Source organism: Accipiter gentilis, chromosome 3 (assembly GCF_929443795.1).
Source record: "Accipiter gentilis chromosome 3, bAccGen1.1, whole genome shotgun sequence".
NCBI classification, from domain to species: domain Eukaryota; kingdom Metazoa; phylum Chordata; class Aves; order Accipitriformes; family Accipitridae; genus Astur; species Astur gentilis.
In genome coordinates, this window is record NC_064882.1 from 18,329,091 (window position 1) to 18,353,248 (window position 24,158).

General features: G+C 43.1%; 1 protein-coding gene across 4 annotated transcripts in view; it reads left to right on the forward strand.

Moving 5' to 3' along the window:
- The window catches only part of LNX1 (ligand of numb-protein X 1), a 130,804-nt gene that overhangs the window by 12,311 nt on the left and 94,335 nt on the right, over positions 1–24,158 (forward strand). Inside the window, exons 1-2 of one of the 4 annotated variants that reach the window (XM_049831608.1) lie at positions 4,011–4,088; positions 4,538–4,623. The exons of 2 other annotated variants lie outside the window; for them this stretch is intronic. In XM_049831608.1, the coding sequence (XP_049687565.1) occupies positions 4,032–4,088; positions 4,538–4,623 (143 nt within the window). In that variant the 5' untranslated portion in view covers positions 4,011–4,031. Of the gene's footprint in view, positions 1–4,010; positions 4,089–4,537; positions 4,624–24,158 lie in introns of those variants that run through there. One more of the 4 variants, XM_049831587.1, reaches the window with a different exon arrangement.

Here is a 24,158-nt window from a genome sequence, read left to right on the forward strand (position 1 = left end):
AGGGAGGGGGTATCTGAGCTGCAAAATGGAGCTGAGTCACAAATTTCTGACCGAACCACCTCCAAGTTTCACAGACGTTCTTTCCCAGCAGGACAGCGGGCAGCAGGGCTCACCCTGTGAGCTGAGCAAAGTCTCCCTGGCTGGCTGCGGAGTCCTGCTGGCTGGAAGGGAGAGGACGTTTCTGGTTAGTCTTACTCTGGCTGACAAGATCACTACTGTACTGACTTCTTGAAGCTGTAACAAAGTCCTTTCATCCCACAGAGGGAATGTAAGATCTGATCTCTGGTGGGCTGGGTTTCTTCTCTTGGGGTGCTTTGTGTGAAAAGTCAGAAAGATTTTCCTTAGTTTTTCACTGCGGTGCTGCTAGCCTGGTTGCTACACGACACTTTTTAAGAGCTATTTAAAAGCTCAGCTGGCTAAAGTGGTGGGGGAGAAAAGCCTGTTTCACATTTAGCCACACAAAATATTATGTTTATCCTTCATTAGATAAGAAAAAATAAAACCTTTGTTTTAATGTGGGTTGAGTCTAACAGGGGAATTCTTCAGGTTTCCAAATTTACAAAGTGTTCTTCCTGAGTGGTTAACTGTTCCCACATTTGTAAAAAGGAGGGGAGAGGAAATTGCCAAAGAGGTTTTGAAAATTACCGTGGACATTAATGGTTGTTTTCGGTTTGTTTTTCCTTGTTCTAATTCTAATAAAGTTTTCTCAAGTCACACTATTGTGCCGCTCTCTTCTAAATGTCTGCTATGGAAATAAGAACAATGTTGGGAACATTTGTATGGAGTTGGTCTGTTTTGCATTACAAAGCATTTTTGTATCATAAAGCTCTGGACCAGGTCTTTACTTCCATCATTAAAGATGAAGGGACAGAAACTCAGCTGGTCTACACTGGCTTAGTTCCATGCATTTTACTGCTATGAACAAGTTAAAGATTTCACCCTTTGCAGTAAGATTCCTCTTTATGAGATTTATTTTCCTTTGATTATGAAAATAATCCCTGAAACATAAAAAAAAAAAAATTGTGTCGATTCAGCCTTGGTTAACTCATGGAAAAAATCACGTGCGAGGCAAATTGCAAAAGCAAACATTGCTCTAGCTGTAACAGTCTGCAAGTGGCAGGACAGCACTGTGCCATGTGGTGCTCTGTCTGGGATTCGCCCGCGTGGCTGGGGTGGCTATAAGCGAAGTTAAGCATTTGCTTAGAGAATGCGCAGGTTAATTTAATCTTAGCTTAAGCCTGCATGCGCAATAAAACATGTCCCTCTCCTCTGTGCCGACTTGCAGGAGCCCGTGGGCAGGTTCCTGGTGAGTCCAGAGCTGTGGCACAGCCCTCGTGGCACCATGGCCCTGGCCCTGCCTGGCTCCTGGCCGCCCTGGCAGAGATGCTCCCACTGACCAGATGTGGTGAGGACGGAGCCGGTGGCAACTGCAGCAGTGGCGGTACCCACACTCTGGTGCTGCTGCAGCAGCAGCAGCAGCAGCAGCGCTGCTTACGTGGCCCCAAGGCCAAGGCAGCCCACTCCTAACAACCCTCTGCTAGGAAAGCCTACTGATTTATTTATGAGTTTATATCAACCAGCCACGAAGTGTTAGCTAAAAACAACAGAAGGGCCAGCCTTGCAGGCTGGTGGCAGCCACTTTTGGCATCTTGTCAGAGCTGGAGCTTGGTTTTGATTCCTGCTTTGCAGCTCTCTGAGCTGACAGAGGGCTACATTTTTAGATGCATGAAGATAGATACCAAAAGTTGAGGACAGAAGCAACAAGCTTCTGAATACCCAGCTCGGCATTTACTTCTACCATCAGGCTCCTCAGTCCCTTCAGAAATCTCCCCCTAACTTTCTCATGCAGTTACCTGTACAGGGAACGAGTGCGCCTCATTATAGAAGCTGTTCTTTATGGGGCCTGATAATTTTGCTGGCTCTTGGAGGATTTTTGAGGGGTCCTATTCTGTCCTTCTTTGAAACCCAGCCCAGTTGGGTTGCAGCAGCATGGAGACTCCCAGCAGAGTGCTGTAGAACTGTCCTGAGGCTCTGAGGTCTCTGCTGAACAGCTGGATGGTATGTAGGCATGACATCCTGGAGCGGACAGATGATTAGCTTTCAAAAAAGAAAAGTAGAAAACATGAAAAATGGTTATTTGGCATGCTGGCAAGCCTACTCTGAGGCTCTTTGGAAGGGATGAGGTGGTGGCTGTAGAGGTTGTTATTCCATGAGCTAGACCAAGGAGGCAGGAAGCTTCCATCAATTGCTTTGTGGTAGAGTCCTCAAGACTGAGTTTCCACCTCATCCTGTCCTTTCTAGCAAAGAAGAAAAATGCGCGTCCTTTAAAGTGGTAATTTGGAAAAAATATAAGCAAAGTCTGTGTAAGCAAGCCCTGGAGAAGTGCTGCCTCTTTTTGGCTCGGCATGACTGTTTTTCTATGCATGGGCTTCTACACTGTCAGCAGGAAAAGTATACTCTGCTGGACAGGACAAAATTCTGGACAAAAATGCAGCCTGGAGTCAGAAAAAGGAAACCAGGTTAGGAATAAACAATACCTGTCGGTCTCGATGGTGCAGTCATTCTGCTGCTTGCTATGGGGTTTTTCTGGTGCTCATTGTAAGTAATTCATGCTCGGAAGTAACTCTGCATAGGCTGGTGATTCTAGCCACCAGCCAAGATCTATCTCCTGTTCCCCATCTAAATGTGGTCTTTCGCCAAGATATGGAAGTTTTGCTTTTCACAGTTACGTACTGAAAGCAGAAACAGTCTTGTTCAAGATTGGTGGGAACAGTTATATTCCCAAAGAGGTCAGAAAATGAACTGCACTGGCATGCTCCGAACAGCGAAGTAGCGTTGCTTCCCTTGGGCTCAGTGCAGTAAGTGGGTGAAACCCATGGACCTCAGGTAAAAAGCCCTGAGCAAGGGCTAGGCCAGGTCAGGAACTCACACGGGGGAAGGGGATGTTTAAGTGACATCTGTAGGAGGCCCTGGAGTGTATCCAATTCCACCTCACCATTACTGTATTTACCATTGCTCTCTGGTGCATGAGGTGGTGTCTTCTTCCGTGGTGCTTGGAGTGTGGGCTATCCATCACCTCTACTCACCCCAAACAAAGTGGCATTACTGCATTTTTCTCATTTTCTATACAAAAATTGTATTGTCAGTTCTTTCCTTCCTCCTGTGTAAGGAGGGAGGAGGGAAGATCTTTTTTTAGAAATAAATTATTTGAAAAAGAAAGGCCAGCATAAAAAACGACATACTTTTTTCCTTCTTGGACTCTGATCTACCTGAAAGCAACTCAAGCTTCCCTTCTCCTTCAGAGCCCAGGTCCTGTTCTCCTGCATCCCAAAGCACTTGGGTGCACAAAGGTTTGCAATGGTAATTGCTTTCTGCTAGACCACCAAATGCAAAAACTTGTAGAATTAAGAAGGTTGAAAGAAGGAAACCAGGGCATGCCTGGTGCTGATGGGCATGCCTGTGAGCGACGCCTCCGGCTGCTGCCTTACTTACTGTACCTGGCAGCATTCAGACAATTTTGCCTCGATATTGCACTCCTGAGATTAACAGATGCTATATGTAAATGCTCTGTGCAGGTTTAAACCACCACACCGTATGGTGTATGACAGTGTTTAACACTCCAGGGCTGCTTACCTTGCTTCTGAGATATTTTTAAATTGGTACATTGATTTTTGCACTTTGGTGCTGGGTCTGTTTTTAAAAACCACCCAGATGTGGAACCCATTGAATAGATAAGCTGGAATCTGTTTGCAGTTGATAGAAGGAGTTAGCTGAAAGGGCTGGGTTTTCTTCCTTTCATTAGCTAGCTCTTTCAGATAAGGCAATATCGTCTTAAAAGCTTTTAAAGTAAATAACCAAATAAGATATTTTAAATGAAGGACTTCATAAAAAGTTTTGAGAGAGGCTCATTTTCTTTCCTTTCAATTAATCCTGGAGAGTTCGCCACTAGTGTCACCTGTTTTGATGTAAATTGCCTGGAGAGCAAGGCACACATGTGCAAGCTTAAGCTCGGTCACTTGTCTCAGGTACACATGTGCAAACCCGCAGTTGCACAAGGAGTCCACAGGCAAAACCAGATTGTTATGATGGTATATGAGCACAGGTTTTGGTCACAGAAGTTTTCAGTTTTGATTACTGTGTGACATCATCCATGGGTTTGGGAACTAGTTTAATGGCTTATTTGTTTAAGAGACTTCAGCAAAGAACTCACAATGGCAACATTAATTCAGATAATTTACTGCCTTTTTCTGCAGAACAAATGGACTCAATGGATTTTTATTTTAGCTCAAGCTCTTTTTAAAGTCTGATCAAATAGTTTGGGAATGTTGAGTTCCACATATGAGATGTTGGTTGTGACCAATTAGAAATACATAATGCTGTTTCTGTTCTTATTTTGGGTGAACTCACTGTTGAGCCAAGGATAGGCTTGTAGGTCTCTGAATGTCTTGGTGCCAGCACATATTAATTTGTAGTTTTCTCACATCGCCACGACCATGGGAACATAGACTAAGTCTAGCCTATAAAATTCTTTCACCAGCATTGTTATATGAAGAAGTGCTCTACTGGAGATGCAGCCCCAAGGTCCTTACATTTACTTGGCTTCTTTTCCTTCTCCAAACCAGGGTAAGTTCGACTGCTAAGAGCATTATTTATAGCTGTGTCTACACCATAGCTAGTTGCTGCACAAGAGGTCTCCAATGGTCTATATAGCCGGGTACCCTATAGTCATAAATTAGTAACAAAAGCCATTGGAAAGGATAAAAGAAATGATGCGTAGAGTGCCTGAAGGCACCTTCAGGAATCCAGGTTTGGAAATCCTGAGCCACAAGTTGAATGTAAGCTATTATGTTTAAGATATATAGAAGACTAACGTTCTATGGCTCTGATCAGTTTATTTTTTGATCAAGATGTGCTTTGGACCTTTTGCAGAGGTTGGAAATGTATTTCCTTGTGTTGGTTTTAAGCCTGATGCTTGATAACCTGATTGATTGCTGCCTATTTTCTCTGTGTTAAGGAAAAGGGAATAATCATCCCCTATTTGTTTTGCCTGTGTCTTTCATGATTTAATAGATCTTCATTGCATCTCCTGTGCTGTCTTGGTGTCTCGTAGTTCTACTATCAACTTCAGGGAAAAAAAAGAAAAAATCTCTGAATATATCCACAGATGAATGCAGTTAGAGAACATTTTCTTCTTTAAATAATTTGTATTAGTCCATATAGCCTCTCCAGAACACTGTGTTGGCATTTTCCAAGTGATCCCAACATCTCTTTTCTGAATGGAAATGGCTACTTTAGAGCCTATTACAGGTACAGTTAGGGTAATTTTTCCCTAGTACACTACTTTTAATGTACCAATACCAATTGTAACATGACAAAGTTACATTATCGAAACCTTTGTGCCTATACTAGTTCTGAAAAAAAATAATGTATAATTCCATAGTAATGTATGGCTTTCTGTTCTTGCTTTTAATCAGCAATATGCCGTAACGCTGATTATCCATTTTGACTCAGCTATTAGAAGCTGCAACTTGCCTTCTTGGGCAAGCATACAATATGCTGTTCACAAATGCTTGAATATGCCGGGACTTCTTTTATTTTGCTGTATTACTATTAGAACTATGTGAACATTTATAAGAGTACCATGCCTCTTCCTTTTTTCTCTGTTTTTTTTTTTTTTTTCCCCTGTCAATTTTTTTGTGAATTTTCTGTCAACAGCTTAATAAATGCATTTGAGAATTTCATGATCTTCATTAAGTAATTCTTGGTCTGCAGATTGTTGCAACTTTGTGAGCAAATATAGGATTTAGAACATGTGTTGTGTTAATGATGCAAACTACCCAATCAAGCTACAAATTGGCACATAATTTAGGACTGGCTCAAGCACAATAGATTGCTAATTGTATAATTCATGGTGCTAGCTGAATTGTTTAATGCAGCTGTTACCTAGGAAGGAAGCATAGATTTTGAATTCTCTCCTGACAAAGAAGCATGTATTTGAGAGAAATGCTGTCTTTAAACTAGGAATATTTGAATGTTTTAAAAATACAATCTCATAGGGCACAGCTGTGTTGATGAACCATGATTCCCTTCAAAGGTAAATGCATAATTTTGGTGGGAAAAAAATACCGGTTGATAGTTATCAGCAAAATTCAATTCCTTTCTCTCTAGCCTTCCTCCACCTTTCTCATTCTATTGCTGTTTCTCTCAACAGTTTGAACCCTACATATGAAGTGATTAGGATGAATATAGAACGGTACTGCTTATATGTAGTTCTGCATAGACAAAAGGGGTCACTAGTCTGAGGAGCTGACTGAAATAGTTAGCTTGGCTGCCGAAGCTGCGTGTTGCACACTTTGCTGGCATGCTGATCTGTGTGTGCCATTTACCCTGTATGTGCAAGAACTCACCAGGCTTTGTCGCAAAAGTTATTGAAATGACCTTGCAAGTAGCCAATTAATTCTATTTAAATACTTGCTAATGGCCAGAGAACAAGCATAGTGCAAACTAAAGCTAAATCTTCAAATGCTGTTTTGCCAATAATTAGACTCGGGGCTTGTAAGCAATGATCTGCTATTATCGTTCGCCTGAAAACCCTGACATTTTTCCCCTGACAAAGGTGCTATTGAATGCGGGGCTGTCATGACAGAGCTGCAGTTGCATTCATTGACAGTATGCCTGAGGGTAAGAGACTTGCATATATACAAGGTGTAGAAAATACTTAATTTACTCCTTGAATCTGTTCCCTATGCTGTTTCCCATTAGCAAAGGTCTTTGCCAGCTGCGACTGTAGAGCCCACTAAAGCTTCATGGAAATGGTTTCTTTTCGTGCCTGTTTTTGCAGGTTGGATGTTAGTTCTTTGCGTGTTTCGTAAATTTTGGGTAGAGATTTCTGGACGTGAGCAGGAAGGAGCTGCTCTCTCCTGGACTGCCTGGGTGAGAGGAGCTGAGCCAAGCCACACAGGTGAGAGCATTGTGCTCTTCTTTTAGGTGTGCAAACAACCCAACGCTGCTTTGCTTGTGTATGTCTAATACCTGCCCTGGAAGAAATAAGTAAAGCATTTTATATCTGCCTTTGGAGAGGTGTGTGCCTGCGCTTTCTGGTTCAATATGGTATCATGGGAGTTGGCAGTATGTAGCCCGTATCTTTCTAAAAGACATATGATTTTCTTTCCTGGCTGCCTAGTTTGCTTTGTGTCTATGACCAGTAAAGACAAACTTTGCTTAAAATGTGAAACCATCCCAAAATGGAGACACATTCCTCTTCAAAGCCGGTACTGAGAGCCAACACAGTTAGCATTAGTCCATATATGCGTGCTTGCAGGCACACAAAGACACACAGAAACAAATACCAGCCAAAAACAGAGAAAAGAGGCCTGGATGCAGTTGTGGGTGAGGGATTATTAGTTTAAGATCCCAATGGTTGGCTTGGAGATCCTGTGTGCTACCAACTTTCTGTGTTTGTGGGCAAGTCACGTACTTTCCATGTAACAAGTGCCTTATTTGTAGATAAAGGCTTTACTTTGCTTCCTTTTTTATTAATTTTCTTACCATGTGTTTGCACATTGCTTGCATATTGTGGTTGCTTAGGGTCAATACATTTTATGTCAACACAGACATAATACAGGTTTAACTCTATGTATAATCTGTTTGCCTAGACTGTGAAGAGCTTTCAGGAAAATATGATGCCGTCCTAACAGCAAAATTAAAGAACTGTAAATTCTCAAATTGCACATCATTTCTAGTTCTTTTTTTTGCTTTACATTTATGTCACCACTTGATTTGTAAAGTTACAGTAATGTAACCCAAAAGATGGACAAGAATACTGTTCTCATCCTTGGTACTTAACAAGAAAAATGATTTGAGCAGGTCAGTCAATAATGTGTTTGTCTTTTGACATCTGAAGCCAAACCCTCTCAAATGGATTATGTGGCAAGTTTGCTCAGACATTGCTGCCAGTCTTCAGACCATTGGAGTAGGATCCTAATTTCTAAGACCTTCCCATTCTGGGGACCTTGTTCCAGTATGGACAGGCAAAGTTGGAAGCAGAGTGGCCTTTTTTCATCTCTAGAACCAGCTGATCTGGAAGGAAATCTGCTTTCAAAAGTGAAACTTTATGGAGATGAAAACTTTTTGCCTCTGAGTGTTTTAGCTGGTTCCGAAGTCATTGTTTCAAATCTGCTCAGGAATAAAGATTCACTTGGCTTCACTTGGCTTAGCTCATTGTAAAGATAGGAGCTGTATTTAGGCTTGAATGTAGCCGTGGATCCAAGCTACCCTAAATAGTGTTTGCAAGATTGGAATCACTGTTCTTCTGTAACTTCATCCATGGTCTGTGCTTTGGGAGAGTAATACATCACTACTGTGGCCTCATCTGCTTAGTACCAGTTAAAAAATCATGAAGTCTATGGAAAGGGTTGTTATGATTTTTTTTTTTTTACCTAAAAGAGACCTGATTGGAGGAAAAAAAATAATAGCATCATCCAAAAGCAATGTACTGTCCCTGTGCTTGATTGTTTACTAACAACTATAACATTTCTAGTGACGGTGGTATAAATCCAGTTGCAGAGGTTGGAAAAGGATTTACAAAGAAATGTTTGGTTTTGTTAAAAACCAAAAGGTTAGATTTCTGTTCAAGACATTCTTCTAGGAAAATTCAAGTATAACTAAAACTATTAAGTGCTTTCCTTTGTCTTTTAGTTTGTTAACATCATCTTCTCAGAAAAAGTCTTACAGCTGTCAGTGTTTCTGAAAATACTGTAAAATAAAAACAATTGAAAATATTAAGATACCATTTTTATTGATTAAAACTAGTATTTATTTTAATTGAAATGTGATTAACTAGTTATAATTTAATTAAACTTCCTTAGTTCAAGTAATTTAAATTTTGATTACACAAATTAATATTTTGCACAGATTGCTTGATGACTGAAAGACAAACATCCCGTTGCAAGGAGATAATAACTCAATCATCCAAGTGTGTTGAAATAGTTCTGCAAGTACATGTATAGATGCTAGGTCACGCCTAGCAGTAGTGTATTGTGCTGATGTAGAGCTCACAGGTGCCTTGCTATTCTAAATTGTCTCATTATTCATCTCTCTTCTTGGGCATCCCCGCCCATGCTGTAAGTATGTTCTGCAACACAGGAGTAGTTTGCTGGTCCCATTCCATTCCCTCTGAACAGAGCTGCTCTTGTTTAGGGGAGGTGATTGGGTGGCTACAGATGAGAGGGAAGAGGAGAAAAAGGAGATGCAGGCTGTGTGTGCGGTGGCAATAAATAAGGGCAAAGTAGGCTTTAGAAGAGGGAAGAGCGCACGTTAAGGGAGAGAAGAAATGGACGTGTCCCAAGGGGAGAAGGAGGAGGCAGGGAGGGATGACCATGTCCCGTGGAGAGCCCCAGATGTCCAAAGTAGCCATCTCGCATAGTACAGCAACCAATTTGCCCCTCTACAGCTGTGGGGTCACTTCAGGAATGGTCCTGGTAGGCTCCAGAGGAAGTTACAGGCAGCTGTGCTCTACCCAGGAGACAAACATCATGACATGATGTAAGGACCCCAAGGATGAGAGCGGTAACCAGCAAACATGGGAGATTCCTCAGGGCTCCTGTTGTTGACAGGTCTACCTAAGACACGAGGGAATATGTTGTTATTCCAGGAAGATTTAATGATTTTAGCAGTTGGCTTCCAAGGAACCTGGAATTTTTTATTTTTCTGCACAGTAATTGCAGGTTTCCTGGGATGCCATGAATACATCAGATGCACTTTGTTATGATGCTTAAGGTTTGATTTGATCTCTTTTTACACCGGTGTGATCTCTTGCTTAATTGCAAATATTCCTCTTTCCTGCAACAATTAGGAGATGATTAGTGTATCTTGTGTGTAATTTTATACAAGTGTCTGAGAGCCAGGCTGCTAAGTCTGCTCCGTTTCCTCAAAGAGATGTTTCTTGCTTTGGAGAAAGGAGCTGCTTTTGTATTCAATGTGGTTGAGAAAGGTGGGGGAAGATACATGTCAACATGTATATATACCACATACACATAATTCTATGTAAAATGTGTGTTTGTGTATATATGATAATAGGACATGGGTATATTGATGCATATTTGGAGTGTGGGTATAATTTCTGTTCTCACTCATATGCTTTTGTGATGGGTAGTATGTGTCTAGTGTAGATATAGTCAAAGACTTGGCCCAGCCTGTACTTTGTGGTGTTGTCAGACTGGTGTTTTCTAGGCAACTCTTGCAAATGTTCAAGACTAGCTCTGAAATTCAGGGAAATTCATTACCATAGATTGTTCTTAGTGCTATCATTTTTAGGTCCCAAATAAACCTCAGCAGCATGTTCCTGAACATCCGGAAACACTTTTTTTTTAAATTTTTTTTTTATTAAGGGGTGACTGACCACTGGCACAGGTTGCCCAGAGAGGTTGTAGAGTCTCTATCCTTGGAGATATTCAAAAGCTGTCTGGAGATGGTCCTGGACAACCAGCTCTAAGTGGCCCTGTTTGAGCAGGCAGGTTGGACCAGATGACCTCCAGAGGTGCCTTCCAACCTCAGCCATTCTGTGGTTCTGTGATTCTGCTCCAAATTGGAGCTGTTTTGTGCCTGTTTGTGTGTAGCAAGTCTTAAAGAACTTCCCCTACTTGTTAAGCACATCTGTCGTTCCCATAAAAAGCAGTAACTAAAGGAATGAAAATTGTTTCCTAGGAAGAGATGAACCCTCAAGATACTTCAATCTGTTGATATGTCCTCTGTGCAGTTGCTGACTGGATTTGATTTGCTCAGGACTAATGGCAGGCCTTCCAACATGAGGATTATTCATGTGGAAATTGCTGCTGCTTTCCGTCTCGCAGGGATGTGCCGGGCAAGTCCTAGGGCCTGGTGTAAGCTTCTTTCTACTAACTTCTTAATTGTCTTAGCAAGGCATGCCCTGTATTTGATCTAGCTCAGCCATCCACTTGGATGACTCACGAAGTTGGATTTTCTGAATTGGAAAGGAATGTGAAGCACCCAGATGACATTGGCACTGTACAGTGTGGCGGGAAGAGCTCCAATACGGCAGGAAACAAATCCATCTGGTGCTTTTCATCTTGGTCTGCAAATACTCTACATGGTCTCATCGCCCATGCCTGTTCCTATGAACCTGTGATCCTCAAATTTTTATCCCAACTGTGTCAGTGCAATTTTGCCCCTTTGAGTTCTGTATGTCAACTTATGAGATGCAAAGCAACTGGGAATGTCCCAGTGCAGAGGGGATGCAGAGATTTTCTAGATGTGCTAAGAGTACTGGCTCCCTCCTCGTCCCAGCCCCAGTAGGAAGCAAGGGATCTCTGCAGTAGGAACCAGGAGGACTCGGAGACCATGTTTTGCACTGGAAGCCAAGTCTCTTGTAGAAACTCTGGCAGTGGTCCACGCCTCATGGGCCCAGGTCCTCTGCTCCTGGGGCTGTCACCCTTGTTTCCTTCTCACCCCTCTGCTCTGCTGCCCTCCCTCCGGCTTGGGAACGCTGCAGTGCTGGGGCTCCTGCAGCTCAGTATGTGTATGAATTAGGGCACATCCTTTTTCCATGCACGAGCATTGTGTCTTGAGGTGTAAATCAGGATGACCAGTGCAGTCCTGTCACAGATTGAGCCAAATGTCTGCTTTCTCCAGATATAAGAAAACATAAATGGTGGTAGGCTGGCAATATTTGCCGTAGAGCAGTCTTGTGCAGCCTGTGGTTTGCAGTCCGTAGCTGATTCATAAGCATAGGAAGGTGATAGGAGACACGATGGCAACAAAACATCCTCCCCTCTGGTCATGGCAATGGGAACATAACTTTCCTGACTGGCTGTGCTCAAGTGAAAGTGTGCATCTAATAACAAAAAGAGATACAAGAAGGACAGTGGCTTTTCTTCCCCCCACAATGGTAGATTTTTCCTTTAATTTTAAAATGGCTGAGAAACACTGCTTTTAAACATTCAGCCTGCTAGCAGGGATTGATCCTGTGGGAAATGGCTGATATGAAGCATAAACAAGTTTTGAAAACATACTGGCTAAGAGCTGACTGTGACCAGCTGATATATGTAAGAAAGCATTACTGTGTGATGTTTTTAAATAGTGTTTAATTAAAACAGGCTTGCTGCCGCTCTTGCCTTTGTGGCCATGGTGAAGCCAAGACAGCTGGCTGGCTGTTATAGGGGACCCATTCCATGCTACTATTAGAGGTGCTGCTTTCAGCAGTGCTTGTAGAAATCCCGTTGCCTCTGTGTGGTATCTAGTCAGCTTATGTTTGAACGCGAGCACAAATCTTCTGGCAGGTGTGTGGTTGCAGTTACAGGTCTGGGGACCACAGGGAGAGCTGGGGCTGGAAAGGGCTCCTTCCCCTGGGTCAGCACCGGGCTGCTCTGTAGCTGAAAAAATGCAAGGGTAAATCCAAGTCAGTACTGAAAGGGATTCTGGTTTCAAGTTTTTTTTCTGACCAAACCCCAAAATATTTCTATTTGGCAAGAAAGGAAGGAAGAGGTTTTTGAGCGTGTCCTCTTTGCTGAATGGCGGAACAGTTAAGGAATTTGTCTAGTTGTCCTGTCACTACTTTGCCCGAGGAGGAGGCAGTCGGGAAGCCCTCAGCCTCTCCTCTTCAAGTTGATCTACATTGGATAAACAATTAACATTTACTAGAAGAGTGACTGGTGCTCAGGAAGTCTAATCTCTCAAAAGAAGACCCGCCAGGCTACTGATTCATGCACACACGTGTGCTCTCTCTCGATGAATAGTTAATGTTTTATTAAGAGTGGAGCGGATCCAAGGGAATGATTCAAATCTCCTCCCTGGATCCAATACTTGGCTTTCAGCTAATATGCTTTTTGTTCCATCAAAAATGTCATTGCTTTTACACAAGTCCTTCTTCTTCTCTTCATCTAAATGCCCTTCTTTGTTTCAGTTGGTTTTTGTTTTGTTACTTGCCCGGACACTGCCCTCTCCTTTGCTCCTTGACCCTGAGAGTAGGAGATCTGTGGCTCCATTATATTTGAGATTAGCTAAATCTGTGGAAGTGCCGAAAGCAGGTTTTCTTCTGAACTGGGCTGGGGAGGGCTTTCGGTGTTCCCATCTCCAAACCGTCTCCCCAAGCATTTGGAACGTATTGACCCTCACCTGCTCCATGCATCCTTGATGAACCTGCGGACACTTGGCACTTCCCAGCAGCCTGCTTCAGAAATCAGCAGAAGTGGAAGGGTGCACTGAACCCTCAACGGGCCTGTTTTTACCACTGCCCACCTTCTGCTTCTGTCAGGGTGATTTTGAAGCCAGGGATGGCAGTTTCCCAGAGGGAAACACAAATCACAAGTGGTAATGAGCACGCGCGGGCAGCGGGGTCACGCCACATTGCTTCACGAAGGGAGGAACCCTGAGGGAAATCCCAAGCTGAGGACCTGTAAATCACCTTTACTCTGTGGAATATAACTCCAGCTTAAACCTGAACCTTACCTGTACCCCACATGCAAACCGTTAGGGATTTCCAACTGCTTTTTACGACTGCGAGCTGTAACTCAGGCTGCAGTGTTTCAACCTGGTGTTTTGTGCTGAGGTTGTAGATACATTTCTCTGCCCACACGGTGCAATTAATATGCATGCTGTTGCATAACCTATCCTGATCTCTGGGGTTGGAGGCAGACGGAGAAAGTGGAAGTAGGGCTGCAACAGACGAAGTAGACGAGGCTGTTGTCTCTGCACTGGCTGTTGCCCTGACTGGTTGCATCAGGCACAACCTGGAGCAGAATTAATGGCCACCCCAAGGCTGATAGTAAAGTAAGATCAGTGGCTAACTGGCACTGACAGGGCTGGTCACTAATTGAAATTCAGATGCAGCCATGAACATTATTTTTTAACCCTCTTGTTTCCTTCATTCCTTCTATCTTTCAGCCAGCATGTCCCTTCTAGCCGGCCTCTCTGTCCCTGAAGAGCTCTCTTGTCTGCTTTACCTCCACGTGGTGATAGGAGAGCTGCGTAAAACAATTGTAAAAACACCCACGGTAACTGGCTCCTTGTCTAACCAAGCCCCATCTGTTGCAAACCACAGGGATCGCATTGATATCCCAGAGCCATTAAAACGTTCCATATGGGAAGCTTTGCCATGTACATAACCTTGCCCACAACAAAGCCTAGTGAAGGAGCTGTGATGTTAGGAAAAAACAATACAAATCAGGACAACAGTTAACATATTGGGAGGACATGTAAGCAGTCTGCCAGTTGTAAATTGTAAATTCCAGTTGCCCACCCTGCGATGGGGGGAGAGGAATGTGAGTAATGCCAGCACCAATGCTCACATCTCAGACCATTTGCACTAACTGCTTGCATTCATCTCGGTAAAAGGGGGTTTTATGTTACCCGCTGTTCTTCATGTGGAGCAAGTGAATTTTTGTGATTCAAAATAATGTAAGGCTGTATATTTCCTACCTAGCTTTACAAACTTGGTGTGCCTGCTGCCGCCTGTGTATGGCTTTGCAAATTGACCTCAAGTCTAGACTTCAGTTTTTTGTTTTTTTGTTGTTTGGGTTTTTTTTAGAGCACAATCATCATGTCCTTAACTTGCTTTCTCAGTTTTGTTGTTTTGTGGTTGTGTCCGGCCCCCTTGCCCGCTCCGCCCCCCCCACCGCCCCACGTGAGCTCTACTTCTTGGGTCTCTGAATGAAGTCCCTCTTACAGGAAAAACTGTAACACACCCTACTACAGTTTCCACTATTGCATATGGCTTTCTTTTATCCCAAGTAGCATTGGAGCTAACTTGGGCGATGTAAAATAAATTCACGTTATGCTATTCAGACTGGTTTAGGCTAAGTTTTGCCATGGTAGGGGGAGAAAATGGATGATGTAATTACATTGAGATTTAGTGCTAGGTTAAAGGGCAGGATCTCACAGGAAATACAGTAAGAAGGAAAAGTCGTTCCACTTTTGAAAACCATAGCCAACGTTCCCTCCAAAACTCACCGGCTGCCATTGGCCTTCTGTTTTGCCAATGCTTTTATTAGTTACTTTGTAAAAGCGCCAAAGACACCGAAGAACCCTGGAGTTCTTATTGCAAGTGTGGCTTAAGTCTCTCCTAGGTGCAATGGTTGTGCAGAGACTGTTCTGTCAGAAAAGCCAAGCAATGCCACCTCAAAGTCTACTTTGGGATGGGGAAATTGCAGCCTAGTAGCCCCCAGCTAAGGAAAGAGATATCTGAGCTACGATTGCCCGTTGTTAGAGAGGTGGTGCTCACTCTGAGAAGCACGGACAAAGCAACCAAACTGAAACAAGCTCTGATGATTTTCCCACTTAAACCCGTGCTGTACTGCCTTACTGGCCTTCGTTTGGTCTGTGCGAAACGCAGCCCACTCGCAGTTTTAATGTATCTGGTCCCTACCATTGCTTGGCTGACTTGGAAGTGTGTTGGGAGCGGAGATGCACAAGCTGTCTCCCGCCGCCAGCCTTGCAGCACACCTCTGTGAGTGACGCAGCTGGGAGTTTACGTGTTGGGTTGAAACCCAGGTCCCTTTTGCGTGGTGGGGTTGGGCTGTTGAGCCTGCAGTTTCCACCCGATTTAACTCACAAAGCATCTCTGCCTCCGCCAGAACCCTGCTGCCTTTTTTGTGTCTTTACAGAAGTCTTGTCCTCTCTTATTCCTAATAATATCATCTCCTTGTGGAGCCTACCGGATCCAGGCGAACTGAAATGATTATGCCACCAGCAGGGTATAAAATTCCCATTTTTCATTAGAGACTTGGAACGTGGTTTTTTTTGGTTTGTTGGTTTTTTGTTGTTTTTAAATAAAAACACCCAGTGGGGGAAACATTCTGGGAAGCTGGTGTTTTTCATGCGCAGGCCAAACTCAAGCCTTCCCTTTCAGTAATTGAAATGCAGTTAGAAAGATACAGCTGTGACTCATTCAGGCTCTCCTCTGACGATCTGTGAGCCGGGGGGCTGGAAAGGAAGCTGCTCTGCACCAGCTCGCAGGACTACAGTGGATGTGTAATTTGCAGCTGCTTTCAGGATGCTTCCTAGTCTTTTCTTATAGACTTTTCAGGTAGCAGATATTTTAGGATTTTTCTGCAGAAAGTTGAAAGAAATATCCTTCATGTTCTTTCCGCTCTTAAGGGGTTTTTTTCCTGTTTTTCCAGATCTAAGCAGCTCTTTGCATTTTCTTTCCATTTTAACTGTCACACCTTAACTCTTTTTTTTAATCTTTGTTAATGACTACATTTTTATGAGCCTGTGGGACATGTTCCATGAGTACTTTCCTTTTCCTTCTGAACATGTGGTAACTTGGTTTCAAAAGACTGTCTTCAGCATGCCAGGTACTCTGAAGAGGATTTTTTCCCGTGTTTCGTGACAGCAGTGAACAGGCAAATTAGACACCTCTTAGAGGAAAAGATTCTCACTTAATAGACTTTCTTCTCTCAAGAACGGAAACAAAACAGACGTTTCATCAGCTGCATTTTCCCTGACCCATGAAGGAAATTCTGGTCACTGCTGCAGTCCTTATTCTGCACGGATGTACTTCTGCAGAGGGCAGGGGTAGTTTGGAGGTCTGTCCGTGTCCCACACCGAGTGTGGTACGAGTGGCTCTCATAGAGCCGAAGGACAGTGACAGACATGACTGCCTGAGCGCTTATCCTCCAACACAAAAATGCCACAGAGCGGATGGGAAAGCACCGTGGCAAATCCTGTCCTTCCTCTCTCGATGAGGTTAATGAAAAGCAACTTTCCACTCTTTTCCAAAAACTTCTTCATCTGGAAGTTTTGGGGTTTTATATATATATATATATACACACACACACACACACACACACACTTTTTTTTCTCCTCCAATACCTAAAAGAGACACCTAGAACAATTTGAGGCACCATGGATTTTACAGCCAGCAATATGTCAACAATTCTTGCCCATGTACCTACTTCTGCATGAATGCAATCTGTTAAGCTGGAAATATTTCCCTATCTCAATAGGCAGTGAACAGTGGGGAGCAGAGCCTCTGGCCCTGGTTCAAGCAAGACAAGGATAAAGTTCCACCAGCTGGAGGAGAGGAAGGATGACAGGGTTGCTGCTGACCCTCTCCTTCCATGGGGAGGTATCTTCTTGTCCTCTGTTGAAGTAACATTGGCCAGCGGTCCTGTTTTAGCAGCTCCAAGACCAAGTCCAGAGCGTGGGACCTCTTCTTTCAACTGCAGCCATGCTGACTGTAATGTAGGCTGGAAAAGACCTAAGGAGAATCTTTGTTTATTTAAAACATGTTGTTACACACATCAAAATAGAACAGGTCTTCCCCTAATAAGACAGAGAAGGGCAAAAAATTAACCCAGAAAGATGGTTATAGCAACCACTATCCAGATGAAGTCTGGTAAGCTATCATTCTGGCTGGTAGATCAGCCAAAAAGCAGCTTATTACTGCCTTGAGCTAGTGCTTGGGTTAAAAACCTGGTGGGTTTTTTTTTTTAAAGGATATTCAGAGGGACTATTTTAAATAGGATTTTGGCAATGCTAATGACAAAATGCTAGAAGTATTTAATCTCCACTTGACCTACCTCTTGTTGACATTGAGTTAACACTCTTTGAAGAAGTCACTGAAAGATAGTGGTTGAAGGAAGATGAAATAAACAAATGGAAAAAATAACACTACACAGTGTAAAGCAGATGATAGAGTATCAAGTGTGCCCTTTAAAAACGAAAACAACCCCTCCCCCATTAAAAAAGAGCAAGAATACTTTGTTGTGTTTTTAATATGTGAGCCGCAATAGTTTCTAAAATGATGTTTCAATTAGCTATGATTTATTTTCTGCTGTTACGCACTTTCCTTTTCCACGATTGTTGTGCTATATCCTATAATTGTATTCTAATGATATTTCGGCCTGGGTTTTGAGTCTGCGGCTCTGCTGCAGCTTCCCGCCTGTGGTGAGAATGACACTGCGAGGCCACGCAGCGTGTTCTGGCTGGTCTCTCAGATCCTTTCTGAATGAGTGATTTTGGCCTTGAGAAGGCTATTTGTGAAATGAAGTTAAGGAGAACAGTTCTCATTCATAAGACCTCTTTTGCCTTTTAAGGAAGACCTTTACAGCCAGTTTTCCCCATCATTTCCTATCAACATTTTTTCATAGAGAAGCTAAACTGGGGTGCTGCCCACCACCCTCTCCTCTGAACTCTCGTAAATGAGCAGGAACAGGCGCTGCAGTTCCAGCTGGCCAGTAAATGGAGTGTGAAAAAAAGCTTTACCTTTCTATTTTAAAACAGAACAGAGCTTTAAACTGCTGTACATAGAGAGATTATGGGCATGAAACAGTAAAATAGCATATATCCTGTGTAGCAGATGGCGGGAGATGAATATTTCAGTCTTTCACAATTTTTACTCTATTTTCCTCAAGTGTTTTATATCGCTCCATTGAGACACCTTAATTGCTATAGGATACCCTCTCTCAGCAGAGATTTCCAAGAGTACTGCCAGTTTGCAATACAGGGAAAGACAATACTTAAGGAAAAGCAACATACTTAAAACAAAGCCCCTCTTTCCATTTAAGAGTCTGATTGTACCCCAGTAATGGAATAAAGTTAGGGTACGGTGAGATAATTTTGAAATTATATATTTGGGGCATGAGTAATGCTGCAGACTGCTATCCGGTATCCATTACTACCAACTGAAAATACTTATTGTTTCAAATTGCTTGGAGAAGCTCCAGTTCAGCAAGTGAAAAGGCAGAGGACGGGAAGGGGAGTGAGTAGCTGTACTCAAAGTACCTCATTCTGAATATGTAAGTTTAGTAACTCCAGACTGATACTTCCAGTCCCTGTTGACAAACCACTGGTATGCTTGAGATAATACCAGTGGCACAGGGAAACTCATTGCTGTGTATGTCCAATAAGATGAAGCAAAGGTGAAAAAAAATCATTTAGTAGTGACCTGAATATAGAGGGCATGTTTCAGTGGTGGTTTCTTCTAATCTTTTTTTTTCTTTCGTAAAAAGTTGTTGAAATGTTATAATATTCAGCCTTAATTTTCTCCACAGATACAGTTAAGATATACTCAAAAATACATAGAGAAAACTCCTCCTTCCTATTACAGGCATATGAAAGTTTGTCAGATTTCTGCTGTTATCTTTCTAACAATGATGCTGAACAGGTAGCTGCTGCCCCAGGTGTGGCTAAATGAGCATAGAAGGATGTAAACTTGTTTTTTGGGAGCCCTCACAAGCTTCTGGAGTAGAAAAAAGGACTTCTTTGGGATGGGTGGTGCAGAGCTTTTCTGCTTCTATTGAGAATAAAGCACTGTAAACCTTTGACATGTAGATCTCTCGCATGATAATTATACAGACGACATAGTTTTAGCCAAGAGCCAAGTCAAATCCTGTTGTGATCACTACGAAGCATTCATTGGGCAGGCCCTGTATAAAAGTGGAAAAAACCCAGAATTTCTCTTTCAGAAAAACAAACAGAAATACCCCCTCAAAATCCAGCCACTCCATCATCTTGCCCCAGTCCCTGAAAGAAACCTCTCTAATGCCATCAGGAGCTCAACCTGCCTCTAAGGTGACTACTTAGTCATAGTGTGCGGAAAGGACTTAGAGGAGAGGCAGAGAGGAAGGTACCAGGCGTGTCTGTGCAGAAGGAAACTTTAATTTGAGACTGCTGCTATCAGCAAAAACCTGCAAATCGAACTCCATCATCCTTTTAGAGGTTCGTTGGCTGTAAATTGGAGCTGCATGTCTAACTTTCTGTCTCGAGTGAGGATGCTGCTGTAGCTTCCTTGGAAGATGCACTTTGTGAGGGGAGACAGAAGCCTACATCATGAAATGATCAAAACTCCAAACTGAACCTGCAAAATATATGATTTCATGAAACGTAGCTAATTAAACAGCAACATCACAGCAGCTTTTAATTTCAGCTTGAAGTCTGTTATTAGTCACACTATTTGTCTTTTATATCCCTGACTACCCTAGAAATCTGTTGGCATCACAGATCAACATTATTCACTGTTGTGCAGGTTCCCCAGTCCTTTTAGCCTGGGTCATAATCACGTTTTCTGTAGGTGGGTTTTTTTTAAATGTTAAGGATACAAGTGTCTTACTTGCTCATTGTTTCTTTACTGTCCTCCTCAATATAAGTGTTTCTTTTATATTGCTTACAGTTCTGGTTTTACAGGAGATTATGTTCTCCCTTCCCCTCCCTCCCTCCCGTGTGCGTACTTGCTTGAGCTGCTGGTGTGTGAGAGCAGGGCTTTTCTGTCTACAGTGCTGAAGCTCATGCAGATACAACCTTTGCTGTAAAACCAATCCCACAGTATTTAGCACAAGTGTGCTATTTCCTCCTCTCAGGCCATGATATGAATGCAGTCTTTCATATGTTACAACTGGAAACATTTGGGAGTTTCAATTGGATAAATTTTTACGAAGTTATATGTCCCTTGCAGGTGGCACTGCTGTAGCACAAGGAACTTACTCTTTCCCTTTCCTCTCACTTTTTTCTAATGCATGTGTGAAGGCCAGGCCAGGTTGTTTCGTGGCATAATCTTGAACATTTAGAAAGATGCCTGATTAATGCATGTCCACACGCAGGGCTCTGCAGAGATGTGCCTGGTTGACATTAACGCTGCTGTCAGTAATGAGCTTTCTGGAAGGCAGGATGCTCAGCCATGCTCAGAAGCACACCACAGGCCATGCCTGGGGACATCCCTGTGGCGTTCAGCCCTAAGGCAGGCATGCGAATGCAGTCTGCCTGCCTTTCTGTCCTGACGTTTTTTCATGGAAGCTGAGCAAAGTATCATTTGTGAGCGTGAATGTTTTGCTTGCTAGTGCACTTGTTTTGGCACCTAGGAAGACACCCAGATGTGCTTGCTCCTGTCATAGGTAGCACCCAGGGAGAGCAAGCAGAGAGATGATCACAGACTACATGAGGATGCTGGAACAGAGGACAAAGCCTCTGCGGGGTAACTCTTACAGTCTCACGCAGGTGCCTAAATTTAGGCATCTAGTGCTAGCTGAGATGTCCTAGAATATCCGAGACATCTGCACAGAGCCGGCAGCAATGACACAGGAACTACAGGACGTCCGCGTCATGCTGGAAGCCAGGCGTCTCCAGTGCTCGTGTGTCTGAAAGGACACGAGAAGCCCAGCAGCTGAGTTGCGCTCCTAAGCTGGGAGGTGACAATGAAAATACAACTCGGACCTCGGCAAGTTGCTTTCTGTAGATAATCAGTGTTTGTCAGAGGGAACAAAGTTCAGGCATTATTTCAGGATTTTTTGGTTGCCTTTCTGCCTTCTGTTGTCGAAAGAAACATCTGAGCCATAATTTACAAGGTAATATTTGAGCCCACGTAGCAGGCTATGTAGACTACCTTAGTGCCTCAGTAACGATGCAAATGTTGCAAACCAAGGCTTCCTGTAACACACTGTTTTGAAATAATGATAATAGTAGTAATAATAGGATTTGTCTTGCAGATTTGCAGAAGGACAGTGTTCCCAGCTAGTTTAAAGACTGTGGCTCACCTTGTCCCCTCAGGGACAGCGTTTTGGTTTCTGCTGGGGAAGATGGATGGTCCTGGTTCCCCCTTGGTCAGGTCGAGAGCTGAGCAAACACGCAGAGTCGATAGCCTCTTTCAGGCGGTTCCTCGCCTATGGACTGACACCACTGCTTCTCCTGTTTTCTGTTCCTTATCCCCTACCCACTCCGCATCTCCATAAATATGACAAGCCGCGCTGCGTTATATAAACTCTTCTGCCACAGTGGAAACATCTGTAGCCTGAATGCTCCTGCAGAAATGTCACTTGGGGGAATCGCTCTTCATTTTATGAGAAACCTCTCTTTCAAGCCCTTATTGGGGCCGGGTAGGGAGGGGATGCTGGGTTTGACACTAGTTCTGTGTTGTTTTTCAGGGATTTTGCGGAAGAATGTTGTGTCTGATTTTGTGGATTGTCAAAATGAAGCCAGATGGTGGTGGATTAAGTGTAATGCTGCTTTGTTGTTCTTGGGTTTGCGACTGTGCTTCCCCTTGAGCAAGGGAGCCCTCCCCGCGCAGCAGCCCTAGCCACTGACCCCCCCTTCCCATGGGCTCCCGAAAATGCTGCCCTGGAGAGGGGGAGAGGAGAAACTTTATTTTGGTGAGGACTGCTAATTGGAAACTGCTTACTTGACATTTTTCATGCCTAGATTATTCACCAAGAGCCTGTTTGCTGCACTCGCCATCCAGTGAAATATGGGTATTTTGCAATTGTAGTAATTGGTTTGCTTGCTGAAGTGAAGTTGCTGGGTGAGCAGCTGAGCCAGTGAAGCCCGGTTTCTTACAGATTTGTCTGGTAGCTGGATTTCCTGGTGTTTAGAAAGGCGTGAGTTCAATTGAAGTGTTTCCCGTGAGGCATTCAAGTATTTCAAGCCTTTTGTTGATTCTTCAGTGTCTAATAAGGGATGTATTTATGCCCCAACCTTCCTCTCTGTGTGAGTGCTTAATGGGGTCTCTTTCCTCTACCACCCTGCCTTATTTTCTTTATACTTTTGGGCACATAATATCTTCAAGATTGTTATCCTTTGTCAAAGTTAGGGTACTGGAAGTAGCCACTGGGCTCTGAAGATAGAGGGAGGCAGGCAGGCACAGACAGAGAAAGGTGTGATTGCCTCAACTTTTTTTCCCTAGAAAATGGGGTTAAGGATAAATTATTAATTAGGGAGAAGATTAATGTAAAGTTGTGATGCTGGGTATTTTCTAGCTTCTTAATTAAAAGTAGACAAGCAGACAAATTTCCTCTTAAGAGGATCGTTCTTCTCTATACCCTCTCCCCTCAGTGTGAACAGCTTTTTTTTTTTCCAGGGTAGCTTTTGATAGTTCAGGTTACAGAGCGCTGTCCTGTCACTCAGCCAGAGCCTTGCGAGGGCTGCTCAAACTCTGCTCCTTGTGCTCAGCACCTACAGATCAATGCAACTCCCCCCAGCTTATGAAAACATCAGCAAACGATGCAGTACATTTTTCCTTTAAGACTGCAGCATCGTTTCAACCATAAGCTTAATATTTTCCATTTAATTTACTCCTCCATGATCTGTCATTGCAATTTCAGTTTAAACCAGCAAATTTTATTTTGTAACAAATCCACACTTCTTCGTGTGGACCAGCAAAGGTCTGCTCTGAGTTTGTCATAAAGTCCTTGGGCCTGGAAAGCATTCTGACAAAAACCTGCAGCCTTGATAATAGAGGAGAAACCACAAGCCAAGTCAGCATTGCTGCTTTGTTGTGCTCTGTCCTGTTCTTCCCTAGGATAGCTTCTCAGCTGCTCAGAAATTTGTTTGAAAGTCAGCTGTACTTCACAACTGCTCAGAGCTTTTTAGCCTTCTTCAGCAAGTCACCATCCCCTATCTTATTTTGAGAATCAGCCTTTCCAGCATGACTTTCATGTCATGCACAAAGCCCTGTACGGATCCATGTAATGTTGAGTTGCTCTGGATTTTCTTGTGCAGAGCTGATCTCCTGATCTCAGCTGCTTAGCTTGCAAATTCTTTGATGTGCAGACTGTCTGTGTGGCTTGCGCAGCACAGTCTACCCTGACAGTGCTTAGCAAAAGAAACTGGGGGAGGAGAGGGGCTGCAATTAGGGTAATGTTTGCTTTTATATTACATGTTGTTATAGTGTAGAATATAGATAGCCTTAAGCTAGTCGCCGTCTCCAAAATGTAGTAAGTCATGACAATTTTATAGTGACCAGCTATTACCAAGATGCTCAGAAAGACTGGGGTTTCCTAATCTTCAGTTCAGTGACTTTAGAGATAAATTTTTCCTGATTCTTGAGGAGATACCCCGGTGATGTAAAGGAAATTTTTCCAAGAATTTGAGTCCTAGTACTCAGCTTGTAACCTCTGCTTTTCACCTTCTGCCTTGGTGGTCTGGCGGGGGTGGCCCCAACATCAATTCTGAGTGTACTTTCATCTTCCTTGTACTACGCTGCATAGTCCAGAAGGTATAAATTAGACATATTCAAGTCCTCCACTAATGACTTAGTCTATTTTAAGCAGAAAATTCACTAATTTTCTGTTAAGCAGAAGTAAGTTTAGATGTGCTTTTGTTTTTGTTTATTCTCAGAAGTAGTTTTCATTTACAGTGTGAGCTTCTCCCCCTCAAATTCTTCTCCTGTTTTTCTTTACTGTATCCTGTTGTAATATTCCCTTTGGAAGGTCTTT